Genomic DNA, 24,469 nt, shown 5'->3' with positions numbered 1-24,469 from the left:
CATATTTAGTAGTCATTCAGGCTACTATTAAAGCATTGAACCCCTTGTGTTTCAAGTTTCTGTCTCCTTTGTGTATTAATTCCTTTGTCTTTTAGCTATGCATCCTTGATCTGACCACTTTTTTCAAGACATTTCTCTATTGCCTTTGACTGATTCACTCTATGTTACATGACCCTTTTAGTCTCAGTGCAATGGCAACTCTGAATAGGATATGGCTAACCCAGGTCCAAGGAACCTTTTAACTCTCTCAGACTCCTCCTACAGTCCAGATGTTTAACAGTAAGTCAGTCAGTTCACTTCATTGTGATCATGTTCTGGTCTTAATGGATTCTAGCAACGGGAGGTTAATCGTTCTTTAATTCTTGCCTTCTGCCACAATATCTGAAGCTAGATGAATTGAGTTCCCTTGGACCTTCATTTCATTAGATGTATTAACTATATACTTCTCCTAAAATCAAATTCTTCATGATTGGACCTCAAATTTAAGACCTTCTAGATCTTCAGTTGCTGAGCTCTCAACCAATTACATGCTTATTGGTAGATACAATTCATTTACCAAATTCTGGAAACTCATAACCATCATTTATTCTTTCCCCACTAAATTCAAATGAAAGACAACCAACAACTCATGAATACATATATATTTATTTAATTCATAATATAGCATTTGGATGGGTTGGGATCTTTAGAGAGGGTAAGACTGTGTAATCCACAGATGTTCATATTTCTGTTACTAGGAGAGACACTATTGGTCCAGAGCTCCCAGTACAAACAAGCCTGGGGTAAAGCATTTGATAAAAAATAGTTCAACAATAGTCTAATAAATATTCTAGCCAATAACAATAACACAGCATATTTCTGAAGCTGGCAGACCACACCATAAAAGGCAGTTTTGCCTGACCTGATGGCAATAAATCTGGCCAACTTGTAATACACAGCCAAATACAGCCCAATGGCTCTAAGGCTGGAATTGGCTTCAGGAGCTACAAGTAAGTGTGGGAGTGGTTCATGTCTACCTGCCTCACATTTTCCATTCCTTGATAGAAGGGGTTCCAGCATCTAAGCTTGTTCAAAAGTCCATCCATGAACTGATCCATCCAGGTAGTCATATACAAATATGTAAACTGAGAATTCACCTAGAATGTCTGAGCTGAAAAGTATATATAAGTGATTTTGTTACAATATGAACTTCACTGCATCCAAAGACACACAATGGAATTACATCATAAAAACACAGCCAGATGCAGTTACTCTTATAAGTAGCAAGAACATCAATGTGGCATTAAAATTTCTTTTGTAGTCTCAAAACAAGCTTAGCTTCAGTTTGTGCTTTCTTTAATAAGACAATATAAAAAGTGGAAACAAGCATAAATTGCAGACAGAAAATAATTTTCTAGGAGAAAAAGTTCTGAATAGTTAGATGGAGTAAAGCGACAGCAACCATGTTTATAGAATCATCTTTCTTGATGATGTTAAATGGTCATGTTCCATTGGTGCAACTGGCTTTAGCTAGAGTTACCCTCTGGTCCCTTGCCAGTGTTCTATGAAAGTCTTTTAAGTTTACTGAAGTAAATATCTGGAACTCACCATAGCCCTCTGAGTGATTTGCCACCATTTTGTTTCTTGGAAGGCATTACGTGCCTCAGAAGCTAGCATTTCAGAGTCAAGCTTTATTGCTTCCCACAAACCTCATTTAATTTTTCAGTTTATTCAGTAGGCTTAACTCTGCCTGTAATAAAAACTTAAATCTACCTTCAAGAACAACGTTCATTGAAGTTCATGAAAGTATGAAATGTAACTGGTAGAATGATACCACGTGCTCCAAAGACAATTCTTCATGATAACTGCCAATCTGGAACAATGTTCATTTGTATGTATAAGCCCTGGTACATTTACAAAATAATAGCAATACAGACTAAAGCAACCAACTTGCCCCCAAGAATAACAAATATCACAAATGGACATCACAGTCAAACAGCAATTAGAATTATTCATTTCTTCGTTCATACATTCTTTCAACAAACATTAGCCAGCCAACTACTTTGTTCCAGACACTGTTCTGGGTCTTAAAAATACAACAACAAAAGCCACAGTGCTTACCCCAAGGTAGTCTCATTCTAGGGAAGATTATTATTCTACATTAAACTTTGTGTGATTCAGAACAACCTGAGAAGCTTGTCTCAAATGTAAGTTTCCTTATGTTCATATAGTTTAATTAAGTATATCAGGGGCAGGGGCCAAGAATCAATTGTTTTAAGGAACAAATCACTAACAATACTTCTAAAATGGCTCTTTACATGATGGCATTCTGAAAACACTTCCATATTATTGCTGGGTGGGGAGGGTCTCAGTGTGCCAGGGGAGTGCCACAGGGAGCCACAAATGCCAATTCCAGAGGTCACTAGTTAGCTGAGAAGATGGGATGAGGAAAGGTAGTCTAAGCTGCAGTCCATAGTAGAACGGGGAACTAAAGCTTTGTTCCCAGGACTAAAACGTAAAGAACACAAAAACAAATGAATGGTGTTGGGGAAGAGATGAACGTTGGTGGCACACATAGTGAATGCCAGGCGCTGTGCTCGGCAACTGATACACACTAACCTTTTTACAGCTTTACATCATAAACTGGGGATCATTTTACAGAAGAGGAAACAGGTTTGAAGAAGTGCGTTCCTGAGGTCACACTGTTAGGTAAATGGCAGAGAAGCTAGGGCTATTTCAATTACAAGGCTGGGAGTTTTATCATACCACAAGCCAACTACCAGCACTGTTGAATTTTACTGAAGTTGCTCATTTCCTAATGAGCTATACGGTACATATAATCTTTGAAGGCAGAGAACCTGACTTTGCTACCTGGCATGTAAATCTAAGTCTTTCTTTTGTATTGGCACAGGTCTTGCTTTTTTTGTGGTAGATAAGCAAACAATCTGTAAGGATCATTAGGTGAGATTTACAGAGATATGTTGTCTCTTGTGCATAAGAGTGAGACATTTGACACCAAGGTCTGCATTCTAGTAATATGTGCATTCTTGCAGCAGTAATGTGGCATCATTGAACAAATGAATAAATAAGAATCCACCATGCTAGTAGAACGAGGGGCTAACGTTTGACACTGTATCAAGGCTACATACAATCCAGGGAATGGCTACTACTATCATTTAACAATTAAACAGTAGTAATCATTTTACAAGTGCCAAGAAGTAGATTTGGCTCCTGGAAGAAGGTTCTATTTCTCTGGCATTTCCAATTAATCTCCGCAACAGAAATGGTGAAATCACAGGCTGTGAAGCTCAACTTCTGTGATAAAAACGAGGATGGAATTTATGTTTTTGTTTGTCGTGGAGGGGATGCAAATGAATGAATAGTATAAACAAAATTCCAAAAATAATGAGTATGATCCTATCGAGGAAAACAGCATTTCAGTGCTTTGTCTGAAAATATAAGTACATTTGTACACATATAGTTGTTGAACCTGTAACACTCCATTCTTACTGTTCAAGTAAGGTGAGTTCTGAAGAAACTCCATTATACAACTCTATTCTTAAGCCTAAGTCTAGTAACTTTGTATTTGAGAATAACAAAACTATATTTCTTTGAAATAGTCTATGATAGTTTTTAACAATTCAGATGAATCTCCTCCATTAAGCAGTATCAATGAAATTAGGCTATACGAGACACTTCTCTACCAGAATCCAATTTCTATGTAGCATTAGCATCTCTTGTGCAATCTTGTCCCCAGATCTCTCCTCATCTAACCAAGAGCTCTTTTCACTTCCTGTGTCTTGATTGCATGTGTTTGTACATGAGGCAAGAGGGAGGAAAGAACGGCTGTAAGGGAAAGAGAGAGAAATGCTGGCTAGCCATGATGGTTTTACCTAAGAGTTAGGAATGGACAGTGTCATTTATTTTCCTTTTCCATATATTTCTTATTTAAATGGGCAAATTAAGGTTTATTGTGTATACATAATAGATAAAAATTATCTGTCATTTTGCTCATAAAATGAATTCAGTCATTTTATATATTATATATGCACGTATATGTTGTTCTCAAAACCCCTCTTTTATTAGTTTATTAAAAAGTGACATATAATAAATGATAATTTGACACTGTGCAAATTCTACCTGGTCAAACTAGCCATTACTAGAAGGGCTAATTGCTAACAGTATCATTTATACTCCCAAATCACTGGGAATTTTAAATTCTCCAATGACGACAGAGATACTCTCTAGAATTCTTCCCTGGTGGCACAAACCCAGACTATTCAGATTAATTTGTTCTGAGTAACTCAATACATGAATTCAAACATGATTTTTAATGCACAAAAATTTAAATCTACGATATCTAGTTATTTCGAGTGCTTCCAATGGACTTTAGTTTGCATCTCATATATGGAGCACTAATGGAGGCTTAAGAGGGGAAGTGCTGAACCGGAGAGCCAGTGACTTACATGCTCTCTTGACACTTAATGGCAAGCTTTCATCCCTGACACATAAGGGGATTCTTGAGGCCTGCAGTTGCATTCCTGCCGCTCAGGATAATCAATAAAATCAGGGGCAGGCAAGCCAGAAAGAATCATTAGGGATTTGTTCCAGATTGTGAATGTTGGACAAACTGGAAGAATGAAGGTAACATCAAAAGTATGAAGATGGAGAGAGTTAGCTGGGTCATAGAAAGACAGCATGTTGTTGTCATAATCCAGAAGGACACCTAGACGCTTCAACTGTGGGGGCACATCCACCAGCATTTCCTTGTTGTTGTGCCGAACCACGAAGTTACTGTTGCATCGAGAGAAGACCCAGGAAGAGGCATTCTTGCCAATCCACTCATTCTTTGGAGCTGATTTGTAGGCAATACCAATAGCATACCTAAGACAGTGGAGACGACAGAAACTTTTATTAGCGATAGGAGTTGTTTAGGGTCTAGGAGTGACTCACTCTGTGCTTCTTCTTCCTTAAAGCATTTATACTTGCATGCAGAATGCTAAGATAATCAGAGCCTATAAAGCCAGCAACTAGAGTGATGCAGTACTTCCCATCTCCTAGCCCAGTATATTTTCCAAAATTTTATCTTCTAAAAACTGGCAAAATTTTCTAGGATTACTTCTTATCAAATATCTCTTAACCTTGACTTCCTAGTATTTTTGTTTAGCTGTTCAATTGAATCTCCTAAGAGCCTAAAAGCAGAGAGGATGAGAGAAAGAAAGAAAACAAACTCCACTTACCATGTTGAAGAACCCATGACCACCTCCCAGTAGTGGCAGCCACTGTCGATGAATATATTTCCTGCTGCCCCATAACACCCTGTGCCACTAAATCTCTCCGGAGTGTGGCTCTTCTTCAGAGAGCTCTCATCCTTCTCCATCTGCAATCCATCATTGGAGATCTTCAACTTCTTGTGAGTCATTTTGGGATCTAGTTTAAATGGTTGGCCTGAAACAAAAAAAGTGAAAGAAAGGGGAAAACCCCCATGATGAAACATCATTGTGATGAACTGTACCTTTCCCCTCCAAGACCATCATTAGCAGAGGATCTCCAATGATGATCTAGGTTGGCTGCAGTTTGAACTATATTACAAAAGCAGGCAAGAGTGTCAAGTTGCAACTAAGTAAGATGTCGCCCTCCCATAGAATAGCCTTCATGTATTATTTTCCCTCTCTGTGAAAAATGTGGGTATCTCATTTTGCTGGAAGTAATATTCCAATCACAGAGGAGAAAGTGTTCCCATCATGTATTATGATATTAAAAGGGACCACTCGAAGTCTCACATCCTCAAATGTGAGAGCTTCAGAGAGCTCTCATCCTCCATCCTCCATCCATCATTGAGGAGCTTCACCTTCTTGGGAGTCATTTTGGGATCTAGTTTAAACTGTTGGCCTGAAAAAAAATGTAAAAGAATGTTTTCTTTTCCCAAGTGGCTTGGGATTTAGGTAAATTTTTAAGGAGTGTTACAATGTTTGAGGTAAGAAAGTCTGTCTTAATGAGGCAACTGCTCACAAAAGAAAAAAGAAGTGAGAAAAACTCAGCAACGGGAGACGTTTGCTTTCTTGAAATCGGAGTGCACATATAATTAGGTCACTTTGTTAGAGTGGCTGTTCCATCATCGATGATGAAAGATAGCATGTGCTTCAGTTCAGAGACTCTTATAACCATGCGACTAAAACACTGTCCCGTGACCCTGAGTGCTGGCTATGGAAAGAGCTTTAGTGTGTGCAGTATGCCTCTGTGATAAACACTGTGTGTTTATTCCGCATCCATTCGTCATCTTTCCCCATCTCTCACTCAGTCTCCCAGCCACCCTTGCTGCTAGGAATAGTTAATAGGAAGGAAACTAAAGTCAAGCAGATTGGAAGAACATTCTGATCAAGCTCCTTTTTCGTTGATTAAAAAGATTGCCAACGTTTTCCCTTCTTCTTCCTGTCTTGAAGGGAAATATGACATCAGAGGTTGCACTGGACATCTTGTGGCCTGGTGGGTAAACACAAAGGAGCTTCAACCTTTCATGGGATCTCAGAGCTGCTATATTAGCCATGAGCAGGTTGCCTTCAAACTTCTTGCAATGTGTGACAGGAAGTTAAAAAAAAAGACAAACAAACAAAAAACCACTATTCACTTAAACTCCTTGGAAATCTCGCTAGGACTCTTGTCGGTTTTGCTCAAGAGCACTCCTAAAACTATGGCTTCTCTGTGGTAGAGCTTTGCTGGATCATCACAAGTAATACTCTTTAACTCAATTTTCTCCCAAGCATGGGAGACAGGGGTGGAAGACAGAGAAAACCCTTCCCTAACCTCCTAACCTCATTCCAAGCCACGAGCTACACTATACATCTCTTAGTCCACAAACACCCATGAGCACCAATAAATCCTTTAAGTAAAGCACAAACTACAACAATAAGTCCCCTTGACTCAGTGCCACTACTCTGGGAGTCCCCTCAGGCTAAGTGTCCTCCTTGACACAGAGAGGAAAAGGAGTCTTTACTCCTGAAATCACCACAACTTACTGTTCGTTTTTAGTCTGGTGGGTTCGCTGTTCCGGCTGCCTGCTTGATTTATGGCTTTCACGATAAAGATGTAGCGTGTCCCACTCTGGAGTCCATGAACTGTGTAATGGTTCTGCTTAATGTTGGGCACAATCATCCAGCTATCCACTGAATTGTACAGGCCTGTGAAGTAGGGAAAGACAAAAGTATCATCCAACAGGTTAAAAAAAAAAGTCAAGATTTAAAAAAAAAAATACACTGAAAATCAATTATAAACCACCTACGTGAATTCATTTTCTTTTGAGCCTTGAAAGATATAATGAGATGAACTGGCACTTATGAGTCCACTAATGACTATTTTCCACGCACTTAAAGAGTTGTACCAGGCTTCTGGAATCTAGCAACCACTGACAAAAGCTAGGGTATATTGTTTTTATGCCAAAGAACACAAATAGTAAAATCCTCACAGTTATGGACTATCTGGATCTTTACCACTAAAATCTGTTTCTGTGTGAACTGAGTCTGGTCTTGGATAGATGGAAACATCCCTGTACAGAACTCAGTATCATGAAAATTCAGAGCAGAAGGGACACCTAGACATGAATCCCCTTCATCTTTCAGAGTAAACAATAATGGAAGGAAAGTGACTTGTCCGTGGTCATAGATGAAGCTTTTATCTTTTCATCCTATTTCAGTGATGTGTGCACTGCATCTCTGCGGGTGTGTGTGTGTGTGTGTGTGTGTGTGTGTGTGTGTGTGTGAATGACAATGTGCCCTTGTCCCTGTATGACAGTGAGACTTTCAGAGCCACATTACCCTGCCTTTCCACCTCATCTTCACCCTTCCTTTCCAAATTTGCTAGACTTCAAAAGAAGCCAAGATGACTTGACTAAGTAGGGTAGAATCTTCTTGCTCTGATAGGATGTTTGGCTTTTTGTTTTGTTTTTATTTCTTTTTTGTTTGTTGTTTTGTTTTGTTTTCTACCTCTTCCTGACTCAATCCCCATCCCATATTCTCCTTGGGTCACATGGTCGAGAATTGTATTATTATCCAAAAGGTTTTCTTTTTCTGCCCAAGCAAGGAAAAGGACCTCAAGAATGCTTTTGCTTTTGAAAATAATCTTGAGATTATAGATATAGTGACTTAAACAGGATGAAATATATTTAATTAAAAGTATTTGGCTAGTTTTTGGTAAAATGAATACTGATACTCTATTCTGATGGGTTCTTCTTTTTTTCTCTTTGGCTTCTCTCTTCTGTTATCCGTTTCCCAGTTGGTTTAACATTTTAAAAATACAATTCTACTTGAAGATGGAAAGGAAAGGGCATGGAAAATGAGGACCAATTTAAGTCATTGTTATAGAGTTCGAATGAAGAATTGAGTGAGATTAAAAATTAGAAATAGTATTGTGAATATTTTACAAGGGAGCTGATCAAGTGATTCATACTTAATTCAAGGTATGCTGAAAAGGCCAAAATTAATACAAAAAATTGAGACATAAATTTGAGCATGGTGGTACATACCTGTAATCCCAGCACCTCAGAGGTAGAGGCAGGAGGGTCAGGCTTTCATTGTCAGCCTTGACTATAGAGCAACTTCTGGGCTCAGGCAAGGCTATCTCAAAAGATCAAACAACAACCAAACAAACAAAAATCATAATGAGGGAACAAAAAGATGTACTACAGAAATAGGACAAAGCATTGATTGAGAGGAGGCTGGAGAGATGGCTGTTTAATTCCCATAACTGCCTGTCACTCCAGTTCCAGGGAATCTCACTCCTTTACACCAATGCACGTAAAACACAAGTAAGTAAATTAAAAAAGAATTGATTGAGATATTAAATGACTCTTGTCTTCTTGTGAAAAAAGGATGAGGATCAGAACAAAACTTTTCCTTAACTGGACACCACTGGACACCACTGGACACCACTGGACAGTGTGGGCAATAAATCACGGGAAAACCTTTATCACAAAGAAGAAACCAGTCTCTCAAAAATTTTAAAAACAAAAACAGCTACAAATTTTCTACATGTGAAGTACTATATAGTTGTAAAAGAAGACTGAGGATGCTCTCTATGAGCTGATAGGGAAATACTGTTAACTGGAAAAGTCTAACTACAAAAGATCATACATATTCTATAGTATTTTTGGAGAAAGGCAAATAATAAATCATATTACATTTTCTTGGACTTCCAAAAACTATAACAATGGTAACAATAACCAAGATGATAACAAAGTTGGTCACTTACAAAGGATGAGGGTGGAGGGAAAAGGGATACCAGAAAAAAGGAAATTCCCATGAGTATACTTTTTTGCATATTTCCCTTTTAAGAAAAATTTCATTAAAATAAGTGCAAAAACTAAAACTCTATCAATAAATTATAATTTCACATTTAAAAATTACATAGCAGTTCAAAAGGTTAAAATTAAATCAACAAAACAGTGGGGGGGGAATGGGACTAAAGGCAAACTGAAACAAATTAAATCCACTACATTTTAAAGGAATAATGACCATGGAACATACAGATGAGGGAAGAACTGTTTAAGTACTCTTCCATGCAACTATATACTCAGTCCCTGAGCAAATCAGTTCTGAAAATATTTTAGACATATTTGCCGGGTTGAGCAAATATGTATTCATGTTCTTGAGACCCCAAATTCTTACTACGGAGAAAAGAACATGCATATGGAAAGGGTGAAGGCAAGAAAGAACTTGTGGAGATGAGTTAGAAGTGGGTGGTCTTGATCTGTCTGCATGCTGTCTGGCTGCAGTTTCCTCCTATTTCAAACTTTCCCTCCAGGAGAAATCCAGAGCTCAAGCGACCCAGGAGATAAACAAAACATCACATGTCTAGGAAAATGGAAGATTCTCTAGCCTCCCGCCCTCACGTTGGCAGTTCTATAAAAGGAGTAAACAACTACTGGGGAAGGAGACATAGAGCAGCCAAGGTGTGCAGGAGAGACCACTGAGGAACTGCCTGCAAGCTGTGCTCAGGGCTCCAGGCTTGCAACTTTCCTAAGCCATGAGCTATCTTGGGTGAGATACAGTTGCTTTTTTGAGCCATCCCTGTTTTTCCAAGTAACCTTTTACCCATACTCTTATTATTTACTGCAATAAAAATGCATTGGTTCAGCAAGTTGGACTTTGGTGCAATCATTTCTTTGGCCTACTGTGCATTCCCTCTCTGGGGTGAATATAGTGTGTGTTTGTGTATGTGTGTGTGTATTGGTGAGTGCTGTTGCTCAAGAAAAGCTGCTCACAGAGCACTGTATGACTTCTAAAATATGTACAGTTAGCCCACCTTTCTCTGTGCATTCTGCATTCAAGGATTCAACCAACTACAGATTTTAATGTGTTTTTAAAAAAAAGATTTCTTTTTGTTTTGTGGGTGTTTTGCTTACATGTATATATGTGCACCAAGTGTATGGAGTACCCACAGAGACTAGAAGAGAGTGTCAAGTCCCCTGGAATTTGAGTTACAGATAGTTATAAGCTGCCATGTGAATGCTGGGAAATGAATCTGGGTCCTCAGTAAAAAGAGCTAGTACTCTTAATCACCAAGACATCTCTCCAGACCCTCAAAACTACAGATTTAAAGATTTGAGATAGGACCTTATCATATAACCCAGGCTGGCCTAAAATTTCCTATATAGGCTAGGCTGTCCTTCAATTCATAATCCTTCAACATTAACAATATAGTAACTATTTACAAAATTTATATTTTACTAGACACTATAAATAATCTAGAAATGACTTAACATATACTGGAAGATGGCTATAGGTTGTATGCAAATATTACACCATTTTATGTAGGGATCTGAGCATTTACAGATTCTGGTATCCTTAGGAGGTCATGTAACCAATTCCACATGAATACTAACAGGCTTTCATATTTGCATATAGATGTAAACATATGTAGAGAATGCACATAAGTATATGTGGTGGTTTGAATGAGAATGTCCCTATAGGCTCAGATGTTTGAATACTTGGTCCCCAGTTGGTGTCACTGTCTGTTTTTGTTTTTGGGTTTTTTTTTGTTTTTTTTTTTTGTTGTTTTTTCTTTGGTTTTTCGAGACAGGGTTTCTCTGTATAGCCCTGGCTGTCCTGGAGCTCACTTTGTAGACCAGGCTGGCCTCGAACTCAGAAATCCGCCTGCCTCTGCCTCCCGAGTGCTGGGATTAAAGGCGTGCACCACCACGCCCGGCTGGTGTCACTGTCTGGATAGGTTTAGGAGGTATAATCTTGCTGGAAGAAGTATGTCACTGGAACTTTTAAGAAGCTATGTGCTTGGGCTGGAGAGATGGCTCAGGGGTTAAGAGCACTGACTGCTCTTACAGAGGTCCAGAGTTCAAATCCCAGCAACCACATGGTGGCTCACAACCATCTGTACTGAAATCTGAAGCTCTCTTCTGGTGTGTCTGAAGACAGCTACAGTGTACTTAGATTAAATAAATAAATAAATAAATCTTTTTTTTAAAGCTATGTGCCATTCAGAGGTCACTCTCTTGGCTTCCTGTTTATAGTTCATGATGTGAGCTATCAACCTGCTATCAGCCTGCTATTAGCCTGCTGCCATACTTTAGCCATCAGACTGTAAGCCACTGGAGCTGTAAGCCCAAATAAACTCTTCATCTGTAAGTTGCCTGGCCATGGTATATTATCATAACAGTAGAGAAGTAACAAGATAATATATTACGTGTGCGTGTTTGTGTATACTACTAAGGTTTTAGTTTTTCATATCACTGTCCTACTAAACATAGCCAGGGCTCCTGGGAATATAGCTGATTTGAAGGTTTGGACAGGATAAAGTTAAAATGAGTCTGCAATATTTTTGTTAGGCCAAAAAGCAAACAAAATGCTCACAAAAAGGACAGGAAAATATGGCACAACCTCTAGAAATGTCTTGAAAGGCTCTCACTGGCTAAATCTGGGACATTTACACAAGAAAAATGAAGGTACTAAAGAATTCTAAATCATTGATGAAAATGCATCTGTGAGTCTCTCCTGATGAATAAATAAAAAAGATGAAATAGGGAGAGAGGCTCTTGCTACACAAAATATCGAGTGACATTTTGTAAGTATGGGAGAGAGTCCTCCGGTGGGAAACTTCATTTCACAATCAGCATCTAAAGACTGGAGAGAAGCAAGATCATGAGTAGATGCTCAGTTAGGGGAAAGAGTCGGGTGAGATGGCGTGGAGGAAGAAGCAGGATATTTTGTATAATTTTAAAGCATCACCATACAGACTGCTTACTGGTAGTAAAAGAAAAAAACACAGAAGTACATAATTTTAAAAGTCAGGGAACATAGTAATAAGATATGTAAAATTAACATCAATAACATAGTATAAATGGACATTACATACCTCTGGATATGACATTCTAAGAAGTATACTGTTGCTGTTATACTCTATCACATATGCACTATTCCAACTAGGCATGCAAATAAAATGAATGCGTATGACTTGAATATAACTGTGAGGAAGTATCAGATAAATTAAGAAAAGGTGTAAGAAGAGATAGGGTCTTCCTATGTAGCCCAGGCAAGTCTTGAGCTATAATACTCCTAAATCAAACTTCTTGTGCTGGAATTAGTGATGTGTACCACTACATCTAGAAAATGGGCATTGTTTTATATGTCAAAAACTATCAAAGACAAAGAATGATTGAGGAAGTCTACTGGGCTAAAAGGAAGCCAAATATATGATAATTACATCCTACATTATAAAGGTCAATGATGGACTCTTTATATATTATAATCAATATTATTGAACTAACTGTCAAACCTAGAATGCAAATGGGAGGCTATATAAGAGAATTATATGGTTGTTAACTTTTTGAGACAAGAGTCCCATTATGCAGCTCTGGCTGGCCTTGAACTCACAAAGATCCACAAGCCTCTGATACTGAATTTCTAAAAGTTGACAGATGTGTAAAGGATTAGGGGACACTGGAAAAGAGGAAGCAGGAATAATGTAAGAGCCAGAAGATGGCGACCAAGTGTTCTGGGCAAGCCTCAGGCAGTGTAGTCAGGACTCACGGTAGGTGTAGAAGCTTCCACTGAATCTGCATAAGAACGGGCCTGTCAGAGTTCAGGGCTTGTCAGTTCTAGGGGCTTTCATATCTTCTTCTGGCCTTACAAACACCAGGGATGCACAAATATATATGAAAAAGGGAAGAGTGTTCTTTGTGCTAGTATTGGAATTTTTATTTCAAAATCATTCTTATTTATTTGTGTGTATATGTGTGTGTGTGTGTGTGTCTGTGTGTGTGTGTGTGTCACTCCTGGGTGTCATTCTTCAGGCTCTGTCTATTATTTTTTTACTGATATAGAGTCTCTCAGTGGTGTGGAACTAATCAAGTGGGCTAGGTTGTCTGGCCAGCAAGCCTGGGGACTGAACTCAGTTTCTAAGATTGCAATGGTGAATATGATTCTGTGGGAATCAATAAGACTTGGTGCGATGGGACCAGCACATGAATAATGTAAAAAAAAATACACTTCATAGTCAACAAAAAATGTCAAAATATGGAAATGTAAGAGACAGGATGAATGTGTGTGATGGAGACAAATGTATTACTGAAAAGATAAATTGAGCCGGGCGTGGTGGCGCACGCCTTTAATCCCAGCACTCGGGAGGCAGAGGCAGGTGGATTTCTGAGTTCTAGGCCAGCCTGGTCTACAGAATGAATTCCAGGACAGCCAGAGCTATACAGAGAAACCCTGTCTCAAAAAAACAAAAACAAAAAAAATGTATTACTGAAAAGATAAATTGATAAAGTTCTATCTTTGTGGCAATATGCTACAGACTGCCTGACTAGATAAACTTTCTGTCTAATGATTTTTGTAATGCAAAGGAAAACACTGAACCAAAAGGACCTGTTGGAATTCTCATTCAGCTAAGGGCATATGGCCTGGAACCTTATTGACTGTGATCATTTCTAATTGAGAAGAGATGATAGGAACACTCAGAATCCAGGGGGAAACGTCTGGATGGGGAGGGAGAGCTGCCTCTTGTAACCAGGTAGGGTGATATATGCCTTTAATCCCGTACTCTGGGAGATGGAGGCAAGATTACTATGAGTCACAGGTGAACCAGGGTTCCATAGCAAAACCCTGCCTCAAAACAAAAGAAAACAAAAGGAAAAAATAAGAGGAGGGGGGGGAAGAGATAGAAGAGAGAGGGAGAGGGAGAGGGAGAGGGAAGGAGGGGAGAGGGAAAGGGAAAGGGAGAGGGAGAGGAGAGGAGAGGAGAGGGAGAGGGAGAGGGAGAGGGAGAGGGAGAGGGAGAGGGAGAGGGAGAGGGAGAGAGGGAGAGGGAGAGGGAGAGGGAAGGAGGGGAGAGGGAGAGAGAGAGGGAGAGGAGGGGCGGGAGCAAAGAAGGGACAAAGGGAAAAAGTAAGTTCTAGATAATGACAATGTGAAACTGTGTCAAGAGAAAGTAGCTGTCAGTGCTGGTGCTCGGCCATCCTCGGCAGACCTGACCAGCTGGGGAGACCAGGACTTGGAATGATATTTCTTTCTAGTAAAATGGTTGCCCGTTGCCTTTAATCCCAGCACTCAGGACGCAGAGACAAGGGAATCTCTGTGAATTCCGGGCCAATTTGGTCCACACAGTGAGTTCCCAGCCAGTTAGGGCTCCAGAGGAAGGACTCGTCTAAAACAAATTCCTCGCTGTAGTCTGAATCTTGCTGCAAGGCTTTGCTGTTTGTCCTAGCCTATTAAACTTTTCTGTCAATGTTTGAAAGCACAGCAGTCAGGCTGAGAGGGAAAGCAAATGTAAGGAAAAATAGAAACCAGCTAAGGAGGATCCAGGCATGACTTGATGCAGAATCAAGGTGACAAGGCAAAATGTCATAAGCAGAAAGTCAAAAGTGCTGAGTTTGAGCCGTGTGGAGACAGAACTTATCACACATGGGAATCTCAGATAATTATAGGCTCGGTAAACATTCAGTCATCAATGTGGCTTCCAAAAAAGGTACAGTATAAGAAATATAACCCATTGACTGAGGATGCACTTGAGTTAGTCCAGGGCTTACCTAGTATGAAGAAAGCCCTACATCCCATCTCCAGCACTACATAAAGCTGGGTATGGCCTTACATGCCTAGAATCCCAGCACTCAGGCTGTGGTGACAGAAGACCCAGAAGTTCAAGGTCACTCTCACACAGGAAATTGAAGGCCAGCCTGAGCTACTTGAGAGCCTGCCTCAGAGAAGAACAAAAAAAGATATCCTCTGGGGAATCTGAAACACATTCCAAGTACTCATATTCCCTTTTGACACGATGGATGCATGTTTTAAAAGCACTTTGACCAACAGAAGACTGCCCGTAAGACAAATCTCATGGTGATAACGGCCCTGAAAAGCAGACTGTATGGGGAACAACTGGAAGAACTAAAAAGGTTGAGTCATAAAAATGAGGAAAGTTAGTAGTGCCATATGAGTTACCTAAAATACTTGAGCAACTGTTATGTGAGAAACATGGAATGTTCGTTAATGAAGCCCAGAAAGCTTAATTAAGAAAACTCAAGCGTGAAGGCTGACAGTTACAGGTTCTGATCTCAGTCCCATCCTATTTGAGTTCTGTGTCCTTGGGAAACTAACTTAACATCAGCACCAATTTCTCGTATAAAAATGGAATCAGTACAATCTCTGAAGGCTGAGAGCACTTGAAGACTAAATGGGATAATAGCTGTGCAAATGGCAAAGCAGAATGAACACACAGCTTTCTTCTGTCCTTGTTATTTACAAAGAGAAACAGGCCTCCCTTACGGAAGCACTGGAGATCATTTATAGCGGTCCAGAAATCAAATGGACTGCTTTCATGACAATGAACATTTCCTCACTAGCAACATTCAAAGATATTTACTTGTGAGTAAAGAGAAGATTACACCAGTTATCTTCTAAGGGCCATTCCAAGGTTAAGATGTATATAACCTTGTCATTAGTAGCAACTCCTTTAGTCCTTCCATTACAAAGGACTCTCGGGTTTGTCAGATCTTGAACCTGTTCTCAACTTCTGGGAAATGTTTATTCTTCCTCTATCATGAAGTTAAAGGACAGTTCCTCTCTTTGATACTGGCTTCTAGAATGTACAGAGTGTACTGTAAGAAAAAACTTATAAGTAAGGCCTTAGAGCTTGTGACTTCATAATCTGAAGAAATGCCCAGAAACGATGGCTAAGTGAGCCAAGGGGCTTAGAATGGAGCTGCAAGAGGCAAGTGGTTTTTTTTTTTTTTTTTTTTTTTTTTTACTCCTAAATGTCCCCTCATCTCTCCATCCCGGTAGTGTCAAAACAAAAACAAAAAGCAAAACAAAAAACAGAAGTCTGCCTAAGAATTTTCACCAATTAGGAAAAGAAAGCCCATGAGGAGGGTTTATTTAAAAAAGTCTATTCATGCTGGTCTGTGAAGAGAGACATAAATGCAAAGCACAAAGTAAAAGAAAATAATATTTTTCAGCTTTGCCAATGCAACTGCTCAAATTCAGTTTTGACTCAGCTTGGATTCCATCGCCTCCCCTTTCCCCCAGTGAAGTGAGGGGAACCTTTCTGCTCAAATCCTACTGAGTGCAGCCAATCAGTTAAGCTCCTACTGGGTCTGGTCTTGCTCCAGTTCATAGTAGGTGAAACCATCCTCACATGTAGGTTGATACAGCCTTTTAAACATCTTTAACTTTGTGGCACACTGATACTGCTTTTTGTTTGTTTGTTTGTTTGTTTGTTCATTTGTTTGCTTTTGAAACAGGCCTTGATTACAATTCTATTGCCTCAACTTCCTGCATGTTGGGATTATCAGCATGAGCCACTGAACCTGGCTCCATCATGCTTTTATATGTACTGGATTTATTTCTGGAAACAAAGAAGTAGCAAAGAGAAGAATGACAGGGCAGAAGACTGATCTACATAGTCATAGACACAAATAGGTAGAATAAAGGAAGCAATGGTCTTTGAACGGAATTTTATTTTAGCATGATAATGGAGAGAGAGAGAGAGAGAGAGAGAGAGAGAGAGGGAGAGAGAGAGAGAGAGAGAGAGAGAGAGAGAGAGAGAGAGAGATTCACTCACATGGAATGGTGGTGACTTAGCTACCCAGGAACAAATATTAAGCAGTGGCACTTTGGGTCAATGGAGTGGTATGGATTGAAGAACGGCTATGGATTACATAAACCATTAGGGATGATCCCAGTGGCTACCCAGCAAGAAAATACACAACTTGCTTATCAGCCATCAGTAATGTTTTACAATCCCCTGGGGAGCTTGCACTGTCTATGAAAGTCTATACTAAACAACCTCACATGTCTTACAAACACTTGCCTCGTGGCGCACCGGCCAATCTTGAGCAGCTTACTGCTTCCTTACATTTCCTTATCTCTGGCCACAGGCCCCAACTACACCATGACTTACTGATGAAGTTAGCCTGGCCAGTGAATATGGTGTACTGAAGCTCATAGGAGCTGATGCTGAATTCGTCGTCTGAGATCCAGTGGACTGTAATGGTGTCATGGGAAGCAGTACAGAGCTCTTCTCGGATAGATGGTGGGTTTGGAGCTGAAAAGGAAACGTGAAGAAAATGGTAAGAAAATACTTTGTCTCATCAGAAGTAGTAGGAGTTTTTGTTTCTCATATTTTTTTTCAGTCATGGGGATTGAGTCCATGCCAGACAATCACAGTACCATGGAGCTACATCCTTAACTCTGAAGAAATTTTCTTAATAGAAAACAACCACCAGACTGCAGCTATGTGCTGAGACTTCAGCTCCCCCCAAATGCATTTGTGACAAATATATATGACTAAGTTATTGTAATGATCTCCCCAGTTTCCATTTAGAATGCTTGTAAAAATGCATCTATAGATAGCAAAGCAAAATACTGCTTTCTCATTACATGGACTTCAACCTGTTTTTATTTCAAGATAATTTTTTCCTAAACATTTGACAGTATTTAAGCTGCAAATTAATAAGAATTTCCCACCATAAAATGGACATGATAGCCCCCTTATAGATTTGTTATGAGGAATAATGATACAAAATCAATTTACAGTGTATGGAATGAAGCAGACAAGTAATAGCTGCATTGATCTAATAACAATATGGCTACAAACAAAAAAGTTATTGTGTATAGATTTGTTTCAAGAAGTGACTGTTTTTTTAATCCTGAAAACAACCAGCATTCTGAACAAGCTGGCATTATTCTTTACTATCTTTTTTTTTTCTTCATGGATATTTATTAGTCTTTATTTCGGTCATTTTAACAATTGTAGGCTGCCACCTCTGACAGCTATTTGTTATGTGAAAACTAATCCTGAGTCCTAACAGCTCAGGAGAATCATGTGATGCATTATAAGAAGTAAATTTGATTTTTTTAAATAAATCACTTCTTTTTTGCAGCTATTGAAGACTGCTGGTCAAGATCTCTGCTAATGAGCCACAGCCAGAAGTCCACTTTCATGTTACATGAACTAAAACAAAATTGTTTCTAAAGGTACACATGATCGAGCACTATACCAGCTCAAACATACTTGATCTTGTCTGGAAAACTACGTGTACCAGAAAAAGCTTATTATTTTTTTAAAATTACGGCAAACATTTTTCTTTTCTGTTTACTTTAGACAGAAAGGGCACAGAAGGGAAAAACTAACTACAATGGGGAGGAAAGCACAGCTCTTCCACACCTGTTAAATAGTCTAGCCCCTCCAATAGTTTCTTTTCTCTAGAAAAATCTAAAGCAAAGTTTTCAAAGGCATCATTAAAATTGATGTCTGGAATCAGAACTTGCGAAGATGCAGTTGCCATAGCGACCCTGAAAAGGAAAAAAAAAGACATCAATACATCAAAATAGGCTTGCAACCTTCATCTAGTGTTTGATTTCTGGTTTAACGAGGTAAAAATAAATCACTTGTAAGTGAAAATACCATATCTCTGCCTTTCTAACGGAAACAGTTTCCATTTTAATCGTAAGGAACCAATTAAGAGTTATACCATATTTATACACATATGTTCATCCCTCAAACACACTCCCCCATCCTGTCTTAATTTTGAGAAGTAAATACAGGATTTTTTCCCCTCTGCATCATTTTCCATCTGGCAGGCAGCATCAAAGTAGACCTCTGCTGGCTTGGTAAGAGCAGTTTTAAGATTGCTTTTCTATGTCTCTTTTTTTATGCTAACTAACAAGCCAACATGTTGAGTTAGTATATCCCCATTAATATCATTCATTATTTGATATTTAAAAATATTTATATTCCATTGCCTTGTTCTCTAATTGCATTAATACTGTGATAATTATGTCCCCAACTAAGTGTTTCTTTCCTATTTATGTATTTATTTAAAATAATTTTCACATATCCCAGGCTAGCCTTGAACTTGCTACATAGCCAAGGATTACTTTGAAATCCTGTTTCTCCTATCTCCTGGGGGTCAGAAAGATGGACATGTGCCACCATGTCCCATTTAGGAGGTGCTGTGGATTCAATCTAAGGCTCTGTGTATGCTAGGCAAACACTCTGCTAGGTGAGTTACATCTTTAGGTTCAACTGGCCAACTAACTTTAAGGCACAGCAATAGGGCTCCTATTTTACTTCCCATCTCTTCTTCTATGGTTCCTAAAAGAATGTTGAACACATAGTGAATAAAAAAATGTTGAATGAGTAACTGAATGACTTACAAAAACAATATAATACTAACATTTATGGAATGCTTAGTATATATAAGGCACTGTGCACAAAAATGAAATTTTTACATAAATTATCTAATTTTTCTCCTTACCACAGTGTTATATAGTAGAAGTTATTTCCATTTTCTAAATGAGGAAGCATGCACATTTAAAAGCTAAGTAGGCTGTCAAGATCACACATAATAGTAAAAATCAAATTTTAATTGAAGCCATGCTTGTCTGATCTTAAATTCTATTTCCATAACTATGAATGTTTTTCCTAATTTTAACTATACATTTTATGTACGTCAGCAATTCTTATGATCTAATGATTAATAGGGCTTATCTGAGGAAGCTTTTACAGAAATATTCAGGCTTTAGTCCTGTATCAGACCTTCTGAAGCAGAGTCAATGAAGTCCTTTGTGCAGACAGAGGGCAAGATAGAAGGAAACGTTACCTTGCAAACACTACGGAGGTTCTAGTGGACAGAATAAAATCAGAACGGCAATTTTTATACTGAGCCATTTGTAAGGCAATGAGCAACTGGGCAAATACATATGCTCTGTTGCAGATCTACAAACAATAGCTTTTGACTATTTCTGAAACCGTAGATGTTTCTGGAATAGATTGCATGACAGTCAAAATAAATGGGGGTTATGGATTTTATTTTTGGCTTTGTTTCATTTTGTTGTTTTAACAGAATCTGGTGTGCTTTAGGCTGACCTTCACCTTCCTATGTAGCTGAGGGTGACCTTGAACCTTTGATCCTCTTCTAATACCTCCTTAGTGCTGAGATTAAAGTTGTACAACTGGATGGCCAACACAGACCAATCTTTTTTTTTTTAAAGATTTATTTATTTTTATATAAGTACATTGTAGCTGTCTTCAGAAAACAGACCAGAAGAGGGCATCAGATCTCATTACAGATGGTTGTGGCTGCTAGGACTTGAACTCAGGACCTCTGGAAGAGCAGTCAGTGCTCTTAACCACTGAGCCGTCTCTCCAGCCCAGCACAAAACAATCTTAAGGTTTCACATTGAACATCTATTTTTGTAGTATTTGATAAATAACAATCTTAATGTTAAGTCAGAAAACTGGTCTAAATTTTTTCCTGGCCTTCCCAATCTTCTTTTACTCATCTACTTATCCATCCATGCATCTACCCAAAAGTTATTAAGCAAAACTAAGGTGCCCCGCAGTGTGCTCCATTCTACAGGTACTCAAGGAAACAAGTTTGCTGTGACGCACGTGTTCAATGAGCTCACAGGTCATGGGGAATAGAGACCTTAAATGGGCAATGCAAGGAGGGTGTGGGAACACACGTCATCTAACAGAAACATGGGAGCAAAGACAAATCTCCCCAGAGCGAGTTTCAGTTTTATTTGGGGTTTTGGTTTGGGTTTTGGTGTATGCTTGTTTGTTTGCTTGTTTGTTTCCTTAAGACAGGGTTTCTCTGTGAAGCCCGAGCTCTCCTGGAACTCTGTAGGCCACCCTGGCCTCAAACTCAGAGATCCACCTACCTCTGTCTCTTCAGTACTGAGATTAAAGTCGTGCGCCACTGTGCCAGGCTAGAAGCTACTCTTAAGCCATGGCCTACATGATGATCAATTAACAAAGGCTTAAAGGGTAAAGAATGAAGCTGAATCATGTGGAATATTATATGTTATGTATTTCACTTGAGCCTTTAACCTAAAAATAAGAATAGGGGCCACTGGAGCAATTTGGGTAAAGGAATAATGTGCATAAATATATTTTAACGAGAGTTTTAAAGCTGTAGTGGAAGAAGTGAGTGTGAGCGTCGCACGCGAGAATTCCCCTTGAATGCCTTAGCAGTGGACTTTTTAAGTCACCTATGAATAAGCAGTAAGTGAGGTGGTAATGCGGCAGGATAGTAGGACAGGGACATGAGGGACTATCTTCTCGAAGCTGTCAACTGTTAAGGAATCTCACAATCACCACCACATTTCTAGTAAAAGGCACATCTTAACAGCCTTGTACAACCTGCGGACCCCTGGTTTTACCTGATCAGGTTGCACTCTTACCCAAGGCTCCTACAGAGCCATTCCATTCTTCTCCTTATTAAAACGAAGAAAAGAGACAGAGGAGTGGTGTTCCCTTTGAAACACCTTGATGTATATAATTTCAAAAACCTCCAAAATCTTATATTGAGCTACCACTAAGGCATTCAAGGGGGTTTCTCGCATGAGAAGCTCAGGCTGACGCTCACAGGTGTATTTCATCCTTTTCCTGAGCACTTTTCTATTAACACCCCCAAGGTCAAATCTGTGTCAAACACTCTTCCTGATAAACTCCAACTCTGCTTCAAACTGACTCCATCTGAAATTCTGCTTGCAGTCGAAAACCTTGGCTTCATTTGAGTGCAGGTCTCTGAAAAGAACTCAGGTTGCTACTGGTGGCATCCTAGTGCCTTGTCTCCTTCCAGAATCCCACTGTCTGTGACAGGGCACAAGAGTGTAATCAAAAGTGAAAAAGGAGTAGAGGACTTATTAAGCAGTCACAAATCCCCGGGTTGAATCCACTGATTTACTGTACACACACACACACACACACACACACACACACACACACACACGAATAAAGTTCATTCAAAAATCATGGAAACAACGGTGCCTTGAGATGGGCAATGAGTCACGGTGTTTGTTGCCTCCCTGCCTGAGTGTGATCTCCAGACCCCACAAAGTGAAAGCACACCATCGGCTCTCAGAAGTGGTTTTCTGACCTTACACATGCCCACTGAGAGACGCATAGATAAATAATAAATAAATAATGTAAACATTAAATGACAACAGCAGCAACACAAAAACAAGCCAGATGTGTTGCATACCTGTCATTCCAGAACTCAAGCAGCTGGATTTCCACAAATTTGAGGCTAGCATGGACTACAAGGGATATTCTAGGTCACCAAAACCTGGAGCTTTTTTTTTTTTAAATGTTTACTGGAAGCCAGACAATCTAAAAAATCCTTCTGGATCCATACACCTCAGAGTTGGAGTTACAGGCAGGGGTAGAGCATTTAGCTTGTATGGGTGGTGGGATATGAACTCTAATCTTTATGATTACACAGCAAGTGCTCTTAACTGCCAAATGATCTCATGATCTCATTGGACCCTTCATAAAATTCTTGCAAAGCAAGTAAGTGACATGCATGTAGTAACTATAAATACACTCAGCATACCATATGTAAGCTAATTCCCTAGCACTGGAGACTGAAACAAGTGTGTGTGTGTGTGTGTGTGTGTGTGTGTGTGTGTGTGTGTGTGTGTGTATGAGAAATTCCATATGCCACCAAAAATAAAGTTTTTCAACGATATAAAAAATTCTCTAGATGGTCCATCCTTTCGTCTCAGCTCCAAACTTTGTCTCTGTAACTCCTTCCATGGGTGTTTTGTTCCCAATTCTAAGGAGGGGCATAGTGTCCACACTTCAGTCTTCATTCTTCTTGAGTTTCATGTGTTTGATCACAGGGCTCCCAATGGAGGAGCTAGAGAAAGTACCCAAGGAAGTAAAGGGATCTGCAACCCTATAGGTGGAACAACATTATGAACTAACCAGTACCCCGGAGCTCTTGACTCTAGCTGCATATGTATCAAAAGATGGCCTAGTCGGCCATCACTGCAAAGAGAGGCCCATTGGACAAGCAAACTGTATATGCCCCAGTACAGGGGAACGCCAGGACTAAAAAAATGGGAATGGGTGGGTAGGGAAGTGGGGGGGGGAGGGTATGGGGGACTTTTGGGATAGCATTGGAAATGTAAATGAGGAAAATACCTAATAAAAAATATTTTTTAAAAAAAGAAAAGAAAAAAAAAAAAGAAAATCAGGATACGGAGGGCATCCTCAGCCACACAGTTCCAGTCCAGCCTAGGATGCAAGAGTCCTCATCTCTGCAAGTGAATAAACTGAACGGGGGTGTAGTTTAGAGGCAGTTTGTAATGAGGGTCAGAACTCAGTCCCTGGCCCCAAGAATCTTCATTTGCTTAGATGTTTTTGAGAATTAAAAGCTTCAGTTTTGAACAGAAAAACAAATTCTGTGATATATTATTTTGAATGTAAACTATAAGAGAGTATTCAACATTATCTTCCATTTGTGAAGTCTGTATGTGTATTTGTATAAGTGTGTGTGTGTTTTACAATTCTATATTCCTAAATACTATTCTTTCCCACCTAAAATTTCATTTTATCTTAAGTGATGGTACCTTAATACAATACAATGAATAAGGATGGCGATGAATTTCAGATTCTGTGAGAGAGCAGAGAAAAAGTGTTTCTATTGGGATTTTCAAGTGGTGTCACATAGATATCCATCTATTCCATGCATTTGAATCCATGAAAAGATTTACATAGAGATTTGGAATCATCAGCAGAGCAGTTGATTGTAATTAAATGGTAACTGAAGCCTTAAACACTAATGGGTTTGTAAGGAAAGCTGTGTGGGGAGAGAGGAGACTTCCCTAATACTGAATAAGGAAGAACAGTATTATTAAGGAAATAGATGATGGAAGACCTGCTCTCAATGGCAGAGAGAGAAGTTGGGTAGGGGGAGAAGGGAAGAGAGATGGGAGAGGGAGGGAGAAAGAGAGTGAGAAAAAAGGAAAAGGAAATCAAAGTAAAGGACACAGGTAATGGGAATTTTTATGACACAAAACAGGAAGACTGCAAGTAAAAGTGGTCAATGGGGACACATGCTACTGAGATACAATAAGATTAAAGGGAAAGATGAAACAAAAGAGTATCTTTTATATTTAGCAATGAGGTCTTCTTCTGGTGGCCTTGAAAAAACACATTCAATAACGTGAAGATGGGAGACAACATTTCAGAGGCTGCA

General features: G+C 39.3%; 1 protein-coding gene across 4 annotated transcripts in view; it reads right to left on the bottom strand.

The window, feature by feature from the left end:
- Positions 1 to 626: 626 nt before the first annotated feature.
- Positions 627 to 24,469, bottom strand: part of Mid2 (midline 2) — a 103,412-nt gene continuing 79,569 nt past the window's right edge. For 2 of the 4 annotated variants that reach the window (XM_006528524.4, NM_001358367.1), the window contains exons 6-10: positions 18,643 to 18,770; positions 17,287 to 17,520; positions 6,996 to 7,157; positions 5,220 to 5,427; positions 627 to 4,863 (exon numbers count right to left, since the gene is read on the bottom strand). In XM_006528524.4, the coding sequence (XP_006528587.1) occupies positions 4,461 to 4,863; positions 5,220 to 5,427; positions 6,996 to 7,157; positions 17,287 to 17,520; positions 18,643 to 18,770 (1,135 nt within the window). In that variant the 3' untranslated portion in view covers positions 627 to 4,460. The remainder of the gene's footprint in view (positions 4,864 to 5,219; positions 5,428 to 6,995; positions 7,158 to 17,286; positions 17,521 to 18,642; positions 18,771 to 24,469) is intronic. The other 2 variants (NM_011845.3, NM_001358366.1) reach the window with 1 other exon arrangement.

Source organism: Mus musculus, chromosome X (assembly GCF_000001635.26).
Source record: "Mus musculus strain C57BL/6J chromosome X, GRCm38.p6 C57BL/6J".
Lineage (NCBI taxonomy): Eukaryota > Metazoa > Chordata > Mammalia > Rodentia > Muridae > Mus > Mus musculus.
This window is presented reverse-complemented; position numbering and strand designations above follow the sequence as displayed.